This window comes from Rana temporaria, chromosome 3, assembly GCF_905171775.1.
Source record: "Rana temporaria chromosome 3, aRanTem1.1, whole genome shotgun sequence".
Classification (NCBI taxonomy): Eukaryota; Metazoa; Chordata; class Amphibia; order Anura; family Ranidae; genus Rana; species Rana temporaria.
In genome coordinates this window covers 214166700-214184907 of record NC_053491.1, presented here as the reverse complement: position 1 = coordinate 214184907, position 18208 = coordinate 214166700, and the positions used below count along the sequence as shown (strand labels likewise).

General features: G+C 39.9%; 1 protein-coding gene across 1 annotated transcript in view; it reads left to right on the top strand.

Moving 5' to 3' along the window:
• The window catches only part of LOC120930418 (dynein heavy chain 3, axonemal-like), a 530045-nt gene that overhangs the window by 450350 nt on the left and 61487 nt on the right, over positions 1 to 18208 (top strand). Inside the window, exons 25-26 of the mRNA XM_040341605.1 lie at positions 6970 to 7119; positions 7212 to 7235. Coding sequence (XP_040197539.1) covers positions 6970 to 7119; positions 7212 to 7235 — 174 coding nt within the window. The remainder of the gene's footprint in view (positions 1 to 6969; positions 7120 to 7211; positions 7236 to 18208) is intronic.

Genomic DNA, 18208 nt, shown 5'->3' with positions numbered 1-18208 from the left:
CAGGGACGTGGGGCTCTGTGTGTAAACATAGGGACAACCATCGGTCACCTCTCCCAGTCAATCCCATCCACCCACAGTAAGAATCACCTAGCAGGGCACACATTAACCCCTTCCTCGCCCCCGAGTGTTAACCCCTTCCCTACCAGTCACATTTATACAGTAAGCAGTGCATATTTATAGCATTGTTCGCTGTATAAATGTGAATGGTCCCAAAAATGTATCAAAAGTGTCCAATGTGTCTGCCATTATATCGCAGTCTTGACAAAAATCGCAGATCACCACCATTACTAGTAAAAAAATAATAATAAAAAAAAAGTCATAATTCTATCCCCTATTTTGTAGACGCTATAATGTTTGCGCAAACCAATCACTATACGCTTATTGCGATTTTAATTTTTACCAAAAATTTGTAGATTAATACGTATCGGCCTAAACTGAGAATTTTTTTTTTTTATTGGATATTTATTATAGCAAAAAGTAAAAAATTGTGTTTTTTTTTTCAAAATTGTCGCTCTATTTTTGTTTATAGCGCAAAAAATAAAAACCACAGAGATGATCAAATACCACCAAAAGAAAGCTCTATTTGGGGGAAAAAAAGGACGTCAATTTTGTTTGGGTGCCACGTCGCACGACCGCGCAATTGTCATTCAAAGTGTGACAGTGCTGAAAGCTGAAATTTCACCTGGGCAGCAAGGGGGTATATGTGCCCAGTAAGCAAGTGGTTAAAGTAACTAAGAATGTTCACACTCCATGGATTGCTTTTTAAAGCTAATAAAAATGTAAAGTAAAATTAATTATAAAATACAAGCCATTCTTTACTGCTATAGTAATAAAGTGCTTTTTCATCTGCTTTCATGTTTCAACTTAGTAACTCAATCACAATTACATTAAAATAATGGATTTGCATTCCTGGACCTGTTCCATTTGTCTTAAATACTGTACATACACACATGCAAAAATATGGACTGCAAGACTACATAAACCTAGTAGATCCCCTGGATTTATATTGGCATACCTCCTTGTTGGTGAATACTGTTGAAGCTGATTTTCCGAATAGTTTTAACAAATAGTTCTTTGTCTTTACATTTGTTGGTGCTAATAGTTTGCCATCCTACACTTTAACCTTTGAGGACTTCAATTGGAACTGTACACAGAAGAAAGAAAACATATTTCATTAATTTAAGCTTATATATCTAATTGTATTGAAAGCATTACTAAACTCAAAAAGCAAAATGTATTATATTGCAGCTACCAAATTCTTAGATGTGATGGCTGCATTTATTTAATTTTTTTTAGACTTCTTTCTTTTTTTATCCCTTTCGCGCCGAGCGTACGCATATATGCGTCCTCGGCTTTCGGGTGTTATACCGGGATAATGCCTGCAGCTGCAGGCATCATCCCGGTATCGTTGTTTAGAGCCGGCGATTGGCTATCCAGACATAATAACCGATGCAGCTAAAAGCCGCTCGGTTGTTATGCCGGAGGAGCGGGAGGGGACAAACCCCCCCCCCCCTCCCGCCGCCTCTCGCCGCTCTGACCGGGCCTCCCGTCCCACCGGGAGACCCGATCCTCCATCCGGCACCTTCTGTGTCCAGGCAGAGACTGAAACTAAGCCGTAAACATCTTTGATTCAGTCTCCGCAATGTTAACACGGAAGCGACGTCATGACGTCACTTCCGGGTTTCTCGGCTGCCAATGGCGTCGGATTTTTAAAAAGTACACAGTATTCAGAATCGCCGTTTTCGGCGATCTGAATACTTTGAAGTGCAAAGACCCCCGATCCCTCCATAAAGAGTACCTGTCACCACCTATTACTGTCACAAGGGATGTTTACATTCCTTGTGACAGCAATAAAAGTGATCAAAATGTAAAAAAAAAACACAATTTAATATTATAAAAATAAATAAAAGAAATAAGAAAAAAATATATATATATTTAAACCCCCCCCCCCCAATCCCCGTGAGCTTGCGCAACACGAATATGGAAGTCGCGCCCGCATATGAAAACGGTGTTTAAATCACACATGTGAGGTATCGCCGCGATCGTCAGAGCGAGAGCAATAATTCTAGCCATAGACCTACTCTGTAACTCTAACCTGGTAACTGTAAAAAAAGTTAAAAGCGTCGCCTATGGAGATTTTTAGGTACCGTAGTTTGTCGCCATTCCACGAGTGCATGCAATTATAAAGCGCGACATGCTTGGTATATATTTACTCGGCGCAACATCATCTTTCACATTATGCAAAAATATTGGGCTAACTTTACTTTTTCATTTTTTTTTAGTTCATGAAAGTAAATTTCTTACAAAAAGTTGCGCTTAAAAAACACCGCCGCACAAATACTGTGTGACATTAAATATTGCAACAATCGCCATTTTATTGTCTAGATTCTCTGCTAGAAAAATATATATAATTTTTGGGGGTTCTAAGTAATTTTCTAGCAAAAAATACGGATTTTAACTTGTAAACACCAAATGTCAGAAATAGGCTTAGGCATGAACAGGTTAAATACCAGTAAGTCTGTTGTTTTTCAACAGAACAAGCTGTCCTGCAGATTTAGCTGTTAGAGGGTCGAGACAAACCTTTAACAGTGACAGGGATGCTTACAATGGGCAGCTTTTATTTATTTATGTAAAACGTTTATCCCAAAAGGAAAAAACTGTTGTTGTAACTGCTTAAAAAATGTTAGGTGAAGTTTGGCTATCTAAATCTGCTAGTAGTACATCTAATACTCCCCTCCCCTCAGAGTGACAATGCTGCAAAGGTGTCCCTGTTGCTCCTTCATCCAGTGTGGGCACCCTAATACAGGAAGTGTGTTAATGTCCAGATCACCAAGGGACTATAGAGGGGAAAAAAGCCTAACAAAATAAAACAAATGCAGCCACAACATCTAATGTTTAGTAAGCTTCAATATATACAATTTTGGGTTTTGGGTTTAATTCCGCTTACATTTTTTTACGTAGACAACAACAACCTTACAACAACTGCAGTTGAAGCCAGGTGTACGGTGTTATCAAGATTACTGTATTGTTCTCCAAAATTATAATTAATTTCTAGCTAAGATATTTTATATGAGTAGCTCATTGTTTACCACTTGTCAATCAAAAAATAAATAAAAACAGCAAAATGGAAACATTTTCTTACTAATGTGTTAGAAAGGGGGGGTTAGTAAATGTAAATGCAATAACTAAAACCTTGTATAAGCTGAAATAATGGTAGCTAATGATGTCTTGAATAAATCAATATGCAACACATTCTCAAAGACTATACCATTTTTGAAAGACAAGAGAACAACTATTAGGACTTTTCAGGTACTACTGACACTAAGTAGCACCTGAAAAGTCGGAATAGTCTTTCTCTTTTCTTTCAAAACTGGTATAACCTTAAACATGTTAAGGCGGTTTCAGAAGAAATTTTCAATATTTAAAATTATGCATTTTTCATTAAAATAATAAACAGAATAGGAGATACGCTCTATATATATATAAAGTGACAATAATAAAAGCGACAAAGCGTGTCCAAATTAACACAGTGATACTGATAAAAATGTGTTACAATGAGTCCCAAGATAAGTGAATAATAAAGGAAGAAAATGAGTCCTTCAAATAAAGTGTATAGGAACACCCACTATACAGTACTCCTGTGACTATTTTGATCACGTTTGATATAGTGTGAATTCACCAACATGCTAACCAAACATAAGCTGGCTGACTACAATACAAACACTGTCCTATCGGGACATTGAACAGCATGGTGACATCAGCATATCACTCCTCCCAACACGTTTCGTCACAAGTCTGACATCATCCTGGAATATTGTCTAGTGATTCTACAATGACGTTCCTTGTTCGGGAACTTACTGTTGTGGGGTGACAACACTCTTTTCCTGTCTCCAATAGTGCTCTAGCATTGTCACCCTGAGACACAGAATTTTGGATGGAGGCTAGAAGTGGCTGCGTCAACACAATTTATTTAAGAATGATCTACCGTTGTTGGCATCAGGAAACCCACTCTGGAAAATGGCATGCAGCAAAGTTTTTTTTTTAGAAACACGTGATTAGAGCCTGAGGCTCTAATTGGCTTAAAAAAGGGTGGGCTCGGGGCGCAGGGCACTGCAACCCAAGCCCACCCTGTTGTGTGACAATAGCAAATTATTATTCGCTATTGTCTTCCTGATTCCCCTTCTGGCTAATCCCAGCTCAGAAAGCGGGTCCTGAGACCCGATTGGCTGAGAGGAGAAGCGATCCTATTGGCCGACAAGGGGGAGGAGGGCAGAGACACAGGGGAAGTCGTGCCGCCGTGAAGCCAGGGAAGGAGGAGACGCAGGGTCTTTTTCACACCCCTTGAAATTTTCCACATTTTGACATGTTACAACCAAAATGTAAATTTTTTATGGGGATTTTATGTGATAGACCAACACAAAGTGGCACATAATTGTGAAGTGGAAGGAAAATGATAAATGGTTTTCAACATTTCTTTTAAAATTTCTTACAAAAAAAATCTGAAAATTGTGGTATGCATTTGTATTCAGCCCCCGGCTTCAGCGGCTTACACCGCATCCAATTTGTGGAACATTTTAAAATCTGTTCTTTCCAATGTGTCTGGTTTGCATATGTGTATTGCATCTGTGCATATGTGCATTGCATTGCAAAAAATGTGTGCATTTTCTAGGTGCGAATTGCAGGCACCATATCTTGTATGGGAACGCATCTGCGTTCTGTTGTGAACACAAATTCTCTCCCTGCTCACTACACCTCCCCTCTCCAGGTCAGCTGATCCACAGCTACAACATCGAGAAACTGCTGAACAGCTGTTTTTTCTCTTCGCAAAGGAAACGGAGCTGGAATTCGCACTGCACATGTGTGAATCCAGCCTAACTAAAATCAAGTGGAACCAATTGTCTTCAGATGTCACCAAAGTAAATCAAGTCCACCTGTGTGTAATTTAAACTCAGTATAAATACAGCTGTTCCGTGAACCCACCAGAGGTTTGTTAGAGAACTTTAGTGAACAAACAGCATTACAAATGAATGAGTGAATGAGTGACTTATATAGCGCTACACATGCAAACTGAATCGCCTCTAGGCGCTTTTTGCAGCCTGTGTCTTCCTGGCTGGTGCGGTCATTTACCCCGTAGGATCTCGACGCGCTTGAGACACACAGTCGTACACACATATATACATAAATATGCTGGGCCAATTTGGACAGGATCCAATTAACCTACCAGCATGTCTTTGTTGTGGAGAAGTTGTGGAGAAGTTTAAAGCAGGGTTAGGTTAAAAAAAAATCCCAAGCTTTGAACATCTCATGTTGAAACCATCATCCGAAAATTTAAAGAGTATGGCAAAACTGCAAACCTACCAAGTGAAGAGGAAGAAAAATTCTAAATGGTTTTCAATTTTTTTGCAAATAAATATCTGAAAAGTGTGGTGTGCATTTGTATTAATCCTCCCTGAGTCAATACTTTTGTAGAACCGCCTTTTCCCGCAATTACACACAGGTGAACTCTATTTACTAACTAGGTGACTTCTGAAGGCAATTGGTTCCACTAGATTTTAGTTAGGGGTATCAGAGTAAAGGGGGCCGAATACAAATGCATGCCAGTCTTTTCACATATTTATATGTGCAAAGCTGGTAGAGACATACCCAGAAAGACTTGCAGCTTTAAGTGCAGCAAAAGGTGCTTCTACAAAGTATTGACTCAGGAGGGCTGAATACACATGCACCCCACACTTTTCACATATTTATGTGTAAAATATTTTGAAAACCATTTATCATTTTCCTTTCAATTCACAATTATGTGCCACTTTGTGTTGTTCTATCACATTAAATCCCAATAAAATATATCAAATTTACGTTTTTGGTTGTAACATGACAAAATGTGGAAAATGTCAAGGGGTATGAATACTTTTTCAAGGCACTTTATCTCCACAGCCGCAGATGAGCGGCAGATGAAGCCAATACTTTTGAGGCCCCGTACACACGTCCGAGAAACTTGACGGGCAAAACACATTGTTTTGCTCGTCAAGTTCCTTGTGAAGCCGCCAAGGATCTCGGCGAGCCAAGTTTCCTCATTGACTAACAAGGAAATAGAGAACATGTTCTCTATTTGACCCAACGAGATCCTCGTCGGTTTCCTCGGCCAAAAGTGTACACACGACCGGGTTTCTCGGCAGAATACGGCTCTGATCGAGTTTCTGGCTGAATTCTGCTGAGAAACTCGGTCGTGTGTACGGGGCCTTAGACTTTTAAGAAGGTAGGGGCCATGCTTTCATGAAACCTTTCCCCTAAAACACATTAGCCCTATATAGACAGACATGTGGACTGGTTTAAATATAGCAGTAGATTGCAAATGTAACATTTTAATTTATTCAGTGTAAAAACATGTTCTTTAAAACAGGTTCACTTTACTGTATTATTATTATTATGAGCATTTACTCACCTTCTCTGTGTTCCGCCATCATGTTATTTCATACCCGGAGCTCAGAAAAATGCCCAGTACATCTAGGTATAGGAGACATGGGACATTCTGTAAATCTCTCCTGTTTAAATTATGCGATGCTAGAGTTTGCTATTAAAGGCAGAATTGGGTCTGCTTTAAATTCATAATTACTCTTTTTTTTTGGTGAATATCTTATCCCTCTAAGATATTTGCCATAAAAAGAGTAATTATGAATTTAAAGCAGACCCAATTCTGCCTTAAATAGCAAACTGTCAGTCACTGTCTCTCTGCTCTGCTCTACTAACCACTAGATTGAGCTAAGGAGCATACTTACTTCCTATGATAACCAGCTCCATCTAGAGAACATTTGATTTTGTCCCATTCGCACAGAACACATGTACATGACGTTCAGCTATGGCTTTTTTTTTTTTTTATAAATGATCTCACATACAAACAATAGCATATTAATATTAGCACATATTTATTGTAAATTCAAACATTTAAAATCTTTTTTTATTTTATCATTCTAGGTTTGGAAGAAGCTGTTATTTGGTTTGTGCTTTTTCCATGCACTTGTTCAAGAGAGGCGAACATATGGATCACTTGGCTGGAATGTGGCTTATGAATTCAACGACTCTGACCTAAAAATTAGTGCTAAGCAGCTTCAGGTACTATATAGAGCCAGTCTATAAAAATAGTATACTTTCTATATAATAGTAGAAGAAAACCTTAATAATCCATGGTATCACTGGTTATAATATTTATAACTAAGATGCTGGCTGCCAGGCAACAACAGGTAAGTATATTAACTCAACCAGTTTTCAAGATATGGTGAAGTCCCATCATTGATAATATCTTTCCATAAATGTCATGCAATCACTGAGGTGAGAATGGAGTGGAAAACTAATATTTTTTACTCTGAGATGTTCTGTTAATCCTAAAAGAAGGGTATTTGCTGAATTTCTTAAGACTATTGGAGAAATGAACGATAAGAAACAGAAATAATGAGTGATTTTTACCTTAAATGTCCAACAATACTTCATTCACCATTGTTTGTGAATTTCTCATCTGTAGTAGCCTGAGATAAAGGTGGGTCGGTATAGAACACATCCAATACCACATCTAAACTGTTAATGATAAAAATATTTAATATAAAGTTTAAACCGCATTTTATGTTTCACTGTATCAACAGGGTTTTTTAACCGCTTAAGCCCCGGACCATTTTGGTGGTTAAAGACCGTGCCACTTTTTGCGATTCAGCACTGCGTCGATTTAACTGACAATTGCCTGGTCGTGCTCCCAAATAAAATTGATGTCCTTTTTTCCCACAAAAAAAGCTTTCTTTTGGTGACCTCTGCGATTTTTATTTTTTGCGCTATAAACAAGACCAACAATTTTGAAAAAAATCAATATTTTTTACTTTTTGCTATAATAAATATTACCTAAAAAATATATAAAAAAACATATTTGTTCCACAGTTTAGGCCGATACGTATTCTTCTACATATTTTTGGTAAAAAAAAATCGCAATACGCGCGTATTGATTGGTTTGCGCAAAAGTTATAACGTCTACAAAATAGGGGAAAGTTTTATGCCATTTTTATTAATAATTTTTATTTCACTAGTTATGGCGGTGATCAGCGATTTTTATCGCGACTGCGACATTATGGCGGACACATTGGACACTTTTGACATCATTTTCATTTTTACAGCGATCAGTGCAAAAAAATGCACTGATTACTGTAAAAATGAAACTGGCAGTGAAGGGGTTAACCACTAGGTGGCGCTGCAGGGGTTAAGTGTTCCCTAGGAAATGATTCTTACTGTTAGGGGGCGTGGCTACACGTGACACGTCACTGATGACCATTCCTGATTACAGGAACGGTCATCAGTGACAGTGTCACTAGGCTGAATAGGGGAATGCCTTGTTTACAAAGGCATTCCCCTGTTCTGCTCTTGCCGACTGCAATCAAGGGACTCCTGGGAACGTCGACTTCCCAGGAACCGCGGCCGCATTCACGAGGCACGCGGCGCGCCCGCTGGGTGACAGATTTAATTGGACGTATCTGCCTGCCCGTGCCATTTTGTCTATGTAAATAGGCGTGTGGCAGTCGGCAAGTGGTTAATATATTCAAGGTCGAAGTTAGTTTGTTTGACTTAGATGGATGCAGTTTTATGGCTAAATATCTTCAGACTATGCAACAGCACAGATCCTAGAAAAATGTTGTAAATCATTTGATAACTAAAAAAAAGAAACATCTGTTGTCCACCATGGGCAAGGGAGCAATTCAGCCTGACTGTTGCTTTAAAAATTCCTTAGGCCTCGTACACACGGCCGAGTTTCTCGGCAAAAACCAGCAAGAAGCTTGCTGGGTTTTTTTTTTGCCGAGGAAACCGGTCGTGTGTACACTTTTCGACGAGGAAACCGACGAGGATCTTGTCGGGCCAAAAAGAAAGCGTGTCTTCTTTTTCCCCAACGGGAATGGGAAAATTTGGCTCGCCGAGACCCTCGGCGGCTTCACAAGGAACTTGACGAGCAAAACGATGTGTTTTGCCCGTCGAGTTTCTCGACCATGTATACGAGGCCTTAGTTTCCCTTTACCCAATACATTTACAAAATACTTGTGTGATTAACAATTGTTTTTAATGGAAAATAAAAAGGCAAGGAAATTGTTCTAGATAAAGGTGATTTCCAACACATAAACCACTTATTTATAAACCCATGGCTTTAGAAAAGGTGGAAAAAATGACTTGAAATTAAATATTCAGCGTTTAACATTAAAAAAAAGCACACTAGTTTTATCTTCATATCTTGTAGTGCTTGGTTGGGCTTTAAACTGCTCTGCAGTTTATTTTGCTTTAAGATTTTATTTCAATCTGTACTTTAGAACAAAAAGTTGATGGAAGTAAATGAGAACGTAAAGGACACATTAAATAAGATGCGAAGAGCAATAAAATACCCACAGCTAGATCGTTTTCTCTAGAACACAGAATATAAAACAACTGAGCTCCCAGTTTATTGCCACAAAGCAAAGTCCAACGGAGCAATGACTTTGTCAGCTACAAGTACTTCTAAAGATAGGGGACAGACCCTTTATGTGGATTTGTATATAGTGTGGGTGGGGCTGGATTCCCCAACTGTTTAACAAACCTCAGCGCAACTGTATCACAGATAGGTAGAAAACATTTCTCTGCATGTGTCCTAGTTACTTAAAGGGGTTGTAAAGGTTTGTTTTTTTATTTTCTTAATAGGTTCCTTTAAGCTAGTGCATTGTTGGTTTGCTTACCTTTTCCTTCGATTTTCCTTCTAAATGTTTTTTTTCTTTGTTTTCTTTGTCTGAATTTCTCACTTCCTGTTCTTCCTCAGTAAGCTGTTCTGGCTGACTAACCCCCATCCAGATGATGGGGCAAGCTTACTGAGGAGAAACAGGAAGTGAGAAATTCAGACAAAGAAAAAAAACATTTAGAAGGTAAACCGAAGGAAAAGGTAAGTGAACCAACAATGCACTAGCTTAACCACTTCCCAACTGCCGCATGTATATGTACGTCCACAGAATGGCACGTACAGGCAGATGGGCGTACAGGTACGTCCTTGCCTTCTTGCGGGTGGGGGGTCCGATCGAGACCCCCCCCCGCTACATGCGGCGGTCGGATTCCCGCGGGGAGCGATCCGGGACGACGGCGCGGCTATTGGTTTATAGCTGCTCCATCACGATCGCTCCCAGGAGCTGAAGAACGGGGAGAGCCGTATGTGAACACGGCTTCCCCGTTCTTCACTGTGGCGGCTGCATCGATCGAGTGATCCCTTTTATAGGGAGACTCGATCGATGACGTCAGTCCTACAGCCACACCCCCCTACAGTTGTAAACACACACTAGGTGAACCCTAACTCCTACAGCGCCCCCTGTGGTTAACTCCCAAACTACAACTGTCATTTTCACAATAAACAATGCAATTTAAATGCATTTTTTGCTGTGAAAATGACAATGATCCCAAAAATGTGTCAAAATTGTCCGAAGTGTCCGCCATAATGTCTCAGTCACGAAAAAAATCGCTGATCGCCGCCAATAGTAGTAAAAAAAAAAAAATTAATAAAAATGCAATAAAACTATCCCCTATTTTGTAAACGCTATAAATTTTGCGCAAACCAACCGATAAACGCTTATTGCGATTTTTTTTTTACCAAAAATAGGTAGAAGAATACGTATCGGCCTAAACTGAGGTAAAAAACATTTTATATACGTTTTTGGGGGATATTTATTACAGCAAAAAGTAAAAAATATTGATTTTTTTTTCAAAATTGTCGCTCTATTTTTGTTTATAGCGCAAAAAATAAAAACCGCAGAGGTGATCAAATACCACCAAAAGAAAGCTCTATTTGTGGGGAAAAAAGGACGCCAATTTTGTTTGGGAGCCACGTCGCACGAGCGCGCAATTGTCTGTTAAAGCGTCGCAGTGCCGAATTGTAAAAACGCCTTTGGGCATTTAGCAGCATATTGGTCCGGGGCTTAAGTGGTTAAAGGAACCTATTTAGAAAATAAAAAACAAACCTTTACAACCCCTTTATTTGCACTAGTGGAACTTTTCATAAGGTATTAAAATTAATTGATAACCTGAAACACGCAAAAAAATAAGATAAAAAATACAAACAAAAAAAGATTTAAGTATCATAAAATACAAATATGTAAGTAACTAGTAAAAATATAATTGTTATTAAAAAAATGGATATAGTATAACATTTTAAGGCTAGCAGTATGTAAATAATATGATTGGATATACAATTATACATTTTTAGACACGGATAGGTCTGTCCATCCATCTATGTCAGTCTTTTGTATTTCAATCCCTGTTATAAATATTAATGGCAATCTATTATTAAACACTGCCACCTAGTGACAAAGGAAATAGCTGCTTGTAATTTGCTGACAGGCGGCACACAAAAAAGCAGAAACCGTTTAATTCACAGTGTGGCTTTAGGGTTCTCATGTGACAATTATAACAAATGAACATATGGGAAATTATAATTAGCACCATAATTCAATGCACATTGAAAAATGTCATCGGATATCTAGGGCTTAAGTCCACATGTAAAGGTTTACTGTATATTCCACTATAATTACCTACACTCTGCTAGAAATGTCCCTTCTATACATATGATGCTTGCAGGCTACTAACTTATTTCTGTAAAGGTAAAGCTATTTTTTTTTGTATATATCACTATTACTGTATAATAGCAGTGCTGACAAAGCAGATTTTATTCTACTGCTTGTCAGTGATACTGCATTTGGTAAACTTTATCTGAAATACCTAAATTACTTTGCAGTTGGTTTTGCAGTTAACATTTTAGGTTAAAAAAATACAAAACTTTGTAACCAAAATATCACTTTATTGTCATGTAGTTCACTTAAGATAAGCTGTGCATGTACTGTATAGGTTTAAAAAAAAATACAGGTTTTGAGAACCATGTTTATACTGTATGGACTAGATTCACATAGATTTCGGCAGGCGTAGCGTATCTTAGATACACTACGCCGCCGTAAGTTAGAGCAGCAGGTCCTGTATTCACAAAGAAGTTGCGCTCTAACTTACGGCGGCGTAGTGTAACTGGGCCGGGGTAAGCCTGCCTAATTCAAAATAGGCTGGTTGGGGGCATGTTCTATGCAAAATACTATTGACCCCATGTATTTGACGTTTCTAACGAACGGCGCATGCGCCATCCGTGGACGTATCCCAGTGCGCATGCTCCAAATTATGCCACAAAGACTCATTGGTTTCGACGTTCACGGACGACTTACGCAAACGACGTAAAACGTGAAAAATTTTACGCAGTTCCGACATCCATACTTAACATTGGCTGCGCCATCTTTTTGGTGGTTTATCTTTACGCCTGAAAACGCCTTACGTAAACGGCGTATCTTTACTGCGACGGCCGGGCGTACGTTCGTGAATATAGCTGATTTACATATTCTAGGCATAAATTAGCGTACACGCCCCCTAGCGACCAGCGTAAATATGCAGTTAAGATACGACGGCGTAGGAGACTTACGCCGGTCGTATCTTAGCAATATTTAAGCGTATCTCAGTTTGAGAATACGCTTAAATATACGACGGCGGGGATTCGGACTTACGATGGCGTATCTACTGATACGCCCGTCGTAAGTCTACATGAATCTGGCCCTATGTGCCTACTTTCTGTTTGATTCAGCAGCCATTTACTGGTGCGTTTCAGCATATTCCAATATAGGTTTGTGGCATGCGCAGGGGGGTATGCCAGGTCTGCCTGGGCACACCCTAATCACTACGTGCGGTGCCGATTCCCCTTACTTCCCAGGCTTCCCTTTGTGCTGCTGGCTTCCCTCCTCTCCTCTCCTCCCAGCGGCTGCCGGGATGTTTCAGGATGAAGAGGGGGGGCTAGTCAATATGTCATTGACAAGCCCCTTCATTTTCTAAATGAACACAGTGAACACACTCACTGTGTTCATTCATAACTGAAGCATAGTGTTTACTATGCTTCAATTTGTGAATTAACAGAAAGCCGCTCAGCACATAGAACTTCTCATTTATTCGCTGCCCAGTGCAGCTTGGGCTGTAGAGAAAGGCATGTGTGTTTAAGCTTTGGGGTGCACACCGTAATGTAATAGGCTGTGGCGCACATCTATAGCGGCATATATCCTTATTTCCAAGGTATTTAATAAAGTGTTACATGGGTTTATGTGACAGCAAGCAAGTGAGAACATATGCAGGGAGACTACATAATAACCAATCAAGAAATACAGATACAATTATTTTATTGACATTTGAAAATGTCATGAATATAATATTGGGTGAATTATAAATAGAGCAAATGTTGCTGAGACTTTGAGGGTATACTCACACTACATGCAGTGGGACTGTGTTGGGTGGCTATTCCACCACATGACAAGGGAAAATGCCTTATCTCCCTATCTACCCAGTTCACACCACTACATTGCGGTGGTGTGCAGGCGGTGTGCGGTGAAAAAAAGTGCGGCATGCAGTACTTTTTTCAGCACAGTGCAAGGCAGTCCACTGCCTTGAACTGCATGGCCAGTAATTTAACTTTATGAGATGTCTGTGCAACATCTTACTAAAGTTTGTTTTAATCACTTCAGCCCCGGAAGAAATGGCTGCACAATGATCGGGACATTTTTTGCGATTCGGCACTGTGTCGCTTTAACTGACAATTGTCGTACGACGTTGAACCCAAACAAAATTGACGGGTTTTTTTTCCCACAAACAGAGCTTTCTTTTGGTGGTATTTGATCACCTCTGCGGTTTTTATTTTTTGCGGTATAAACAAAAAAAAAGCGCCAATTTTAAAAAAAAAGCAATATTTTTTACTTTTATTTTTAAATATCCCCCCAAAAAAATATAAAAAAACAAACTTTTTCCTCAGTTTAGGCCGATATGTATTCTTCTACATATGTTTGGTAAAAAATCGCAATAAGCATATATTGATTGGTTTGCGCAAAAGTTATAGCGTCTACAAAATAGGGGATCGTTTTATGGCATTTTTATTATTATTATTTTTTTTACTACTAATGGCGTCGATAAGTGATTTTTATCATGACTGCGATATTGGACACTTTTTACACTATTTCGGGACCATTGTCATTTATACAGCGATCAGTGCTATAAAAATGCACTGATTACTGTGTAAATGACACTGTCAGGGAAGGGGTTAACCACTAGGGGCGAGGAAGGGGTTAAGTGTGTCCTAGGGAGTGATTCTAACTGTGTGGGGGCTGGGCTACGAGAAACACCACAGTGATCACTGCTCCTGATGACAGGGAGCAGTAGATCACTGTCCTGTCACTAGGCAGATCAGGGAAATGCCTTGTTTACATCTCCCCCTTCTGCTGCTCCGTGACACAATTGCAGGACACTGGCAGACATTGAGTCCGCGGGTCCCGCGGGCATGGTCACGGAGCTCGCTGCGGGCACGCGCATGCCCGCTAAGGAGCAGATTCAATGCAACGTACCTGTACGTTGCTTTGTCTGCCCGTGCCATTTTGCCGACGTATATCTACGTTAGACAGTCGACAAGTGGTTAAAAAAAAAGAAAACAGTGAGATGTGCCAAGATCGAACAATCACCACTGCGCTGATCTCAGCTGGACCACACCAGCTGTGACTGGTGTGAACATAACCTGATTTCCCATTGAAGAATAGATACTAGATGTTGGGTTAAAGTGTTAATAAACCCACAGCAGTAAAATCAGTCTGTATTTGCAGTAAAACACGCTTGTTATACTCACTGTGACACCTAAGGGGTTAATCCTCTGCATTGTGCAAAAAGGCTGTTTGATCCTTTATGCAAAGATTCTCCCCTTCTTGCATTGTCTCCAAAACATGTCCGGATAAGACAGAGTTACTGGAGTCAGGCTGCACATGCTCAGTTTGGTGTGTATTGCTAGAGAGTTTTTATTTTGGGAGAGTGCATGTGATCAGCACAGGGTTAATCAGCACTGTCGAGGTGGAGGGTCAGGAGTCATGCATCCTGATAGGACAGCCAGTGCAGTATAAAAACTCCTCCTACAAGCTTTTATCCAGGAACTGATAGAAGACACAAGACTGCTATATACTGCTGATGAGAAAAGATATTTAGCAGTTTATATTTACTAAAATAATTTCATTTCCATGTTCTGTGTACTGTGGTAGGCTAGAGATAGTGAATGCAGGGTGCTGGGTTTAGTCACACTTTAAGGAGAATGAATGGGACTCATCTGTGCAAACGTGTGAATAAGAGTGATAAGATGCTTAATGTGCTTCAAGCATATCTAAACCAAGAAAAATGATGTTATATATGACAGTTTATATATACACAAATGAGTGCGCAATCACAAATAATAAATTATAAACAAAATAGCAAAGAAAAAATTATCAAAATACTTTCAATAAGTGTCCACTATAGTGATTAATTATGACTCCAAAAATAAGTGTGTCCTTAAGGTGCCTTAGTATGAAATCTTGAAAATCCACGCTAGTATAAGGTGTATTACAAACAAAACCACCAGAGAAGATCGATCCCAGATTATAGAGATCAAAAGCGCTTAAATTAATGAGCTGCAGTATTCCTCTCCTTCAGCTCCATCAGGAGACCTTGTAATGTTTGCCTGGATATGGAAATGCCTCCAATATATCCCCAAAATAATCCAAACTCCAGCAGTAGCCCTGCTGTGTGCTCACCAGCATGAGGAGATATCAAGATGAGAGAGATTCCATAGTGCAGTTTGTTTTTAGAACATTTATTGAGCAGTTCCTTTGCACTTTATATAATAAGCAAAAGACTTCAGCAAAAAAACACAGCCGCGGACCTTGTCCTGCAGGCTAGTGCGTGGTGACGTCACAGATGGTAGCTCCACCCAACGCATTTCTCTATAAGAAGAATCTTAATTTTTTTAACCCTTTCACTGTCAGGTCCATACGTCATACGGATCTGACAGCAGGGGGTTTTACAGCTACAGCCACCAGGAGTATATGTATATATATCTGACGATATTCTGGCTGTCAGGTAGAAGCAGCCCATTACCTGCACACACCCCTGGTAAGGGGCACCCCCTGCTTGCGCATGCCCCCCCCCCTACTATGTATCCCGTGCTTCACTTGCCTATCTGTGGGCTCTTTTTGCTGAGCTGGAAATGAGGTGTAAAATATCACTTCCAGGTCCTATCCTATCAGTATTTTCCCTGGCCAGCATGACCAGGAAAGAATGTATTGCAGTGGGATAATGCATTAGATTTACTGCGGCACAGGGGAGACATCCAGTGTCTTTTAGACCCTTAAATAGCTCATTAAGGAGAATCTGTCACCAAAAAATCATCACATAAAGGACCTTTTATACCAATGTGATTAAAAGAAAAAAAAGTTGCGCACAAATTGTCTTTTTTAATTGTAAAAAAAAAAGTTACACCAAAACACATAAAATCCCCCCCCCCAAATGTGAGGCCCATCCCCACATATACAGTATGCAGGTATTAACACATGCGCCAGGGGCACCTACGCGTTGATTGTGATACACATACAATATATTGCCGAGCACCAGATCTCCTCCATAACACTAAACTGCTGACCTATAGGGGGCTTTTAAAGCATCACCTGTTGAAAAATTTAGGCTACTGAAGTTTGCCACTATTTCATGGGTGCGTGCTAATTTAAAATTTGACATGTTGGGTATCTTTTTACTCAGTGCAACATTATCTTTTATTTTTTTACTAAAAGATAGGCAATGCATTGCATTTGCGTGACATAAAACTAACTTTTCCACTGAAACGTTGTGTTTCTTAGACCTTTGTGGTAATATTGTACCACTATTTTATTCTCTAGGATGTCTACTTTCAGAAAATGTATAACACAGAAGAAATAGCAGAAAAAGGGTTAATGGTATATTTGTACAGACGGAAAGGGAGCAAATAAGATAAATTCCTTGTTATGGTTTGCTAACACTATAATCTTTCACCTATAATTTGCACTTTATCAACATACCCCTGTAAAACGAATTTCTTTACAATGGTCAAAGAAAATGCCTCTAGTTGACCACTGACTGGAAAGGCCTTTAGTAATGCTAAGTAATTTATTTAAAGAGCAAACAGCTAAGTAACTAAAACTAAAACAATTGTCAGTCTTGGCATGAACATAAGGCCTCGTACACACGGGCAAACATGTATGATGAAAACGGTCCGCCGGAAATCCGTACACGATACGCGTGACGAGGCTGCGCCGTCGCGGTGACGAGGCTGCGTCACCGCGATGCTTCCACGCATGTGGAAGCATCGCGCATGTGAGGGATGCTTCCACGCATGTGAGGGATGGCGGCCGCTCGGACATGTACGGTAAGTCTGTACAGACGACTGAACATGTCCGACGGGCAGGATTCCAGCGGGCATGTTTCTAAGCAAGTTTAGAAACATTTGCCCGCTCGAAAACGGTCTGGCGGGCAAAAGTACGCTGGAATCCTGTCCGCTCGGCTGTACAGACGACCGAACATGTCTGCTGAAACTGGTCCGCGGACCAGTTTCAGCAGACATGTTCGGTCGTGTGTACGGGGCCTTAGTGCCTGTATACAATGTGATGACTGGCCTTTTTTCACACTGGAAGAATGCCAGTCACCACTAGGGCACACAGAAAACAATTGTTTTCTATGAGCTCTGTTTGCACTGCAATGCAGCCTGTAGCTGTGGTGCAGTGAGGTGTGATAAGATGCAGACATGCTGCATTTTATCACGGCATATTGGAAAGCACCACATGTCATTGTACAACAGTAACGCACCTATTTTGCTTTGTGTCTATTAAAGATTGCTTTGCGGTATAGGCCAAGAAAGCAATTAAAACTCTGTAGCATAATAATACTTTTACTAAGCAAAAAGATGCACATACAACTGCAGGATACCCAATGCATAGCATATAAAGTAGAACAAAATATGCCTACAATGTACACACTATTCATCCTTCCTAACAAATAAGCAGTGTACAGTACAGTACAGTGCATGAGACAGGCATAAGTATACAAATCAGCTACTTAACTTGGATTCCCTAATGATGGAACCTTCTCCTTGCTTCTCATAGTCCAGCACAACTCCTCTGTTTCCTCTGAAGTCTTAAAACAACTCTGTCCTCCTCTGTCTCCAGAACAAGTGTGTCTTCAAGAACCACTGTTTTTGTCTTTTCCTCTCCTCTCACTTTCTGTACATTATTTTCTGTATTGAGCTCATGGAGTTCATTAGCATAGCAATAGGAGAGGCCTAGCTTCAAAA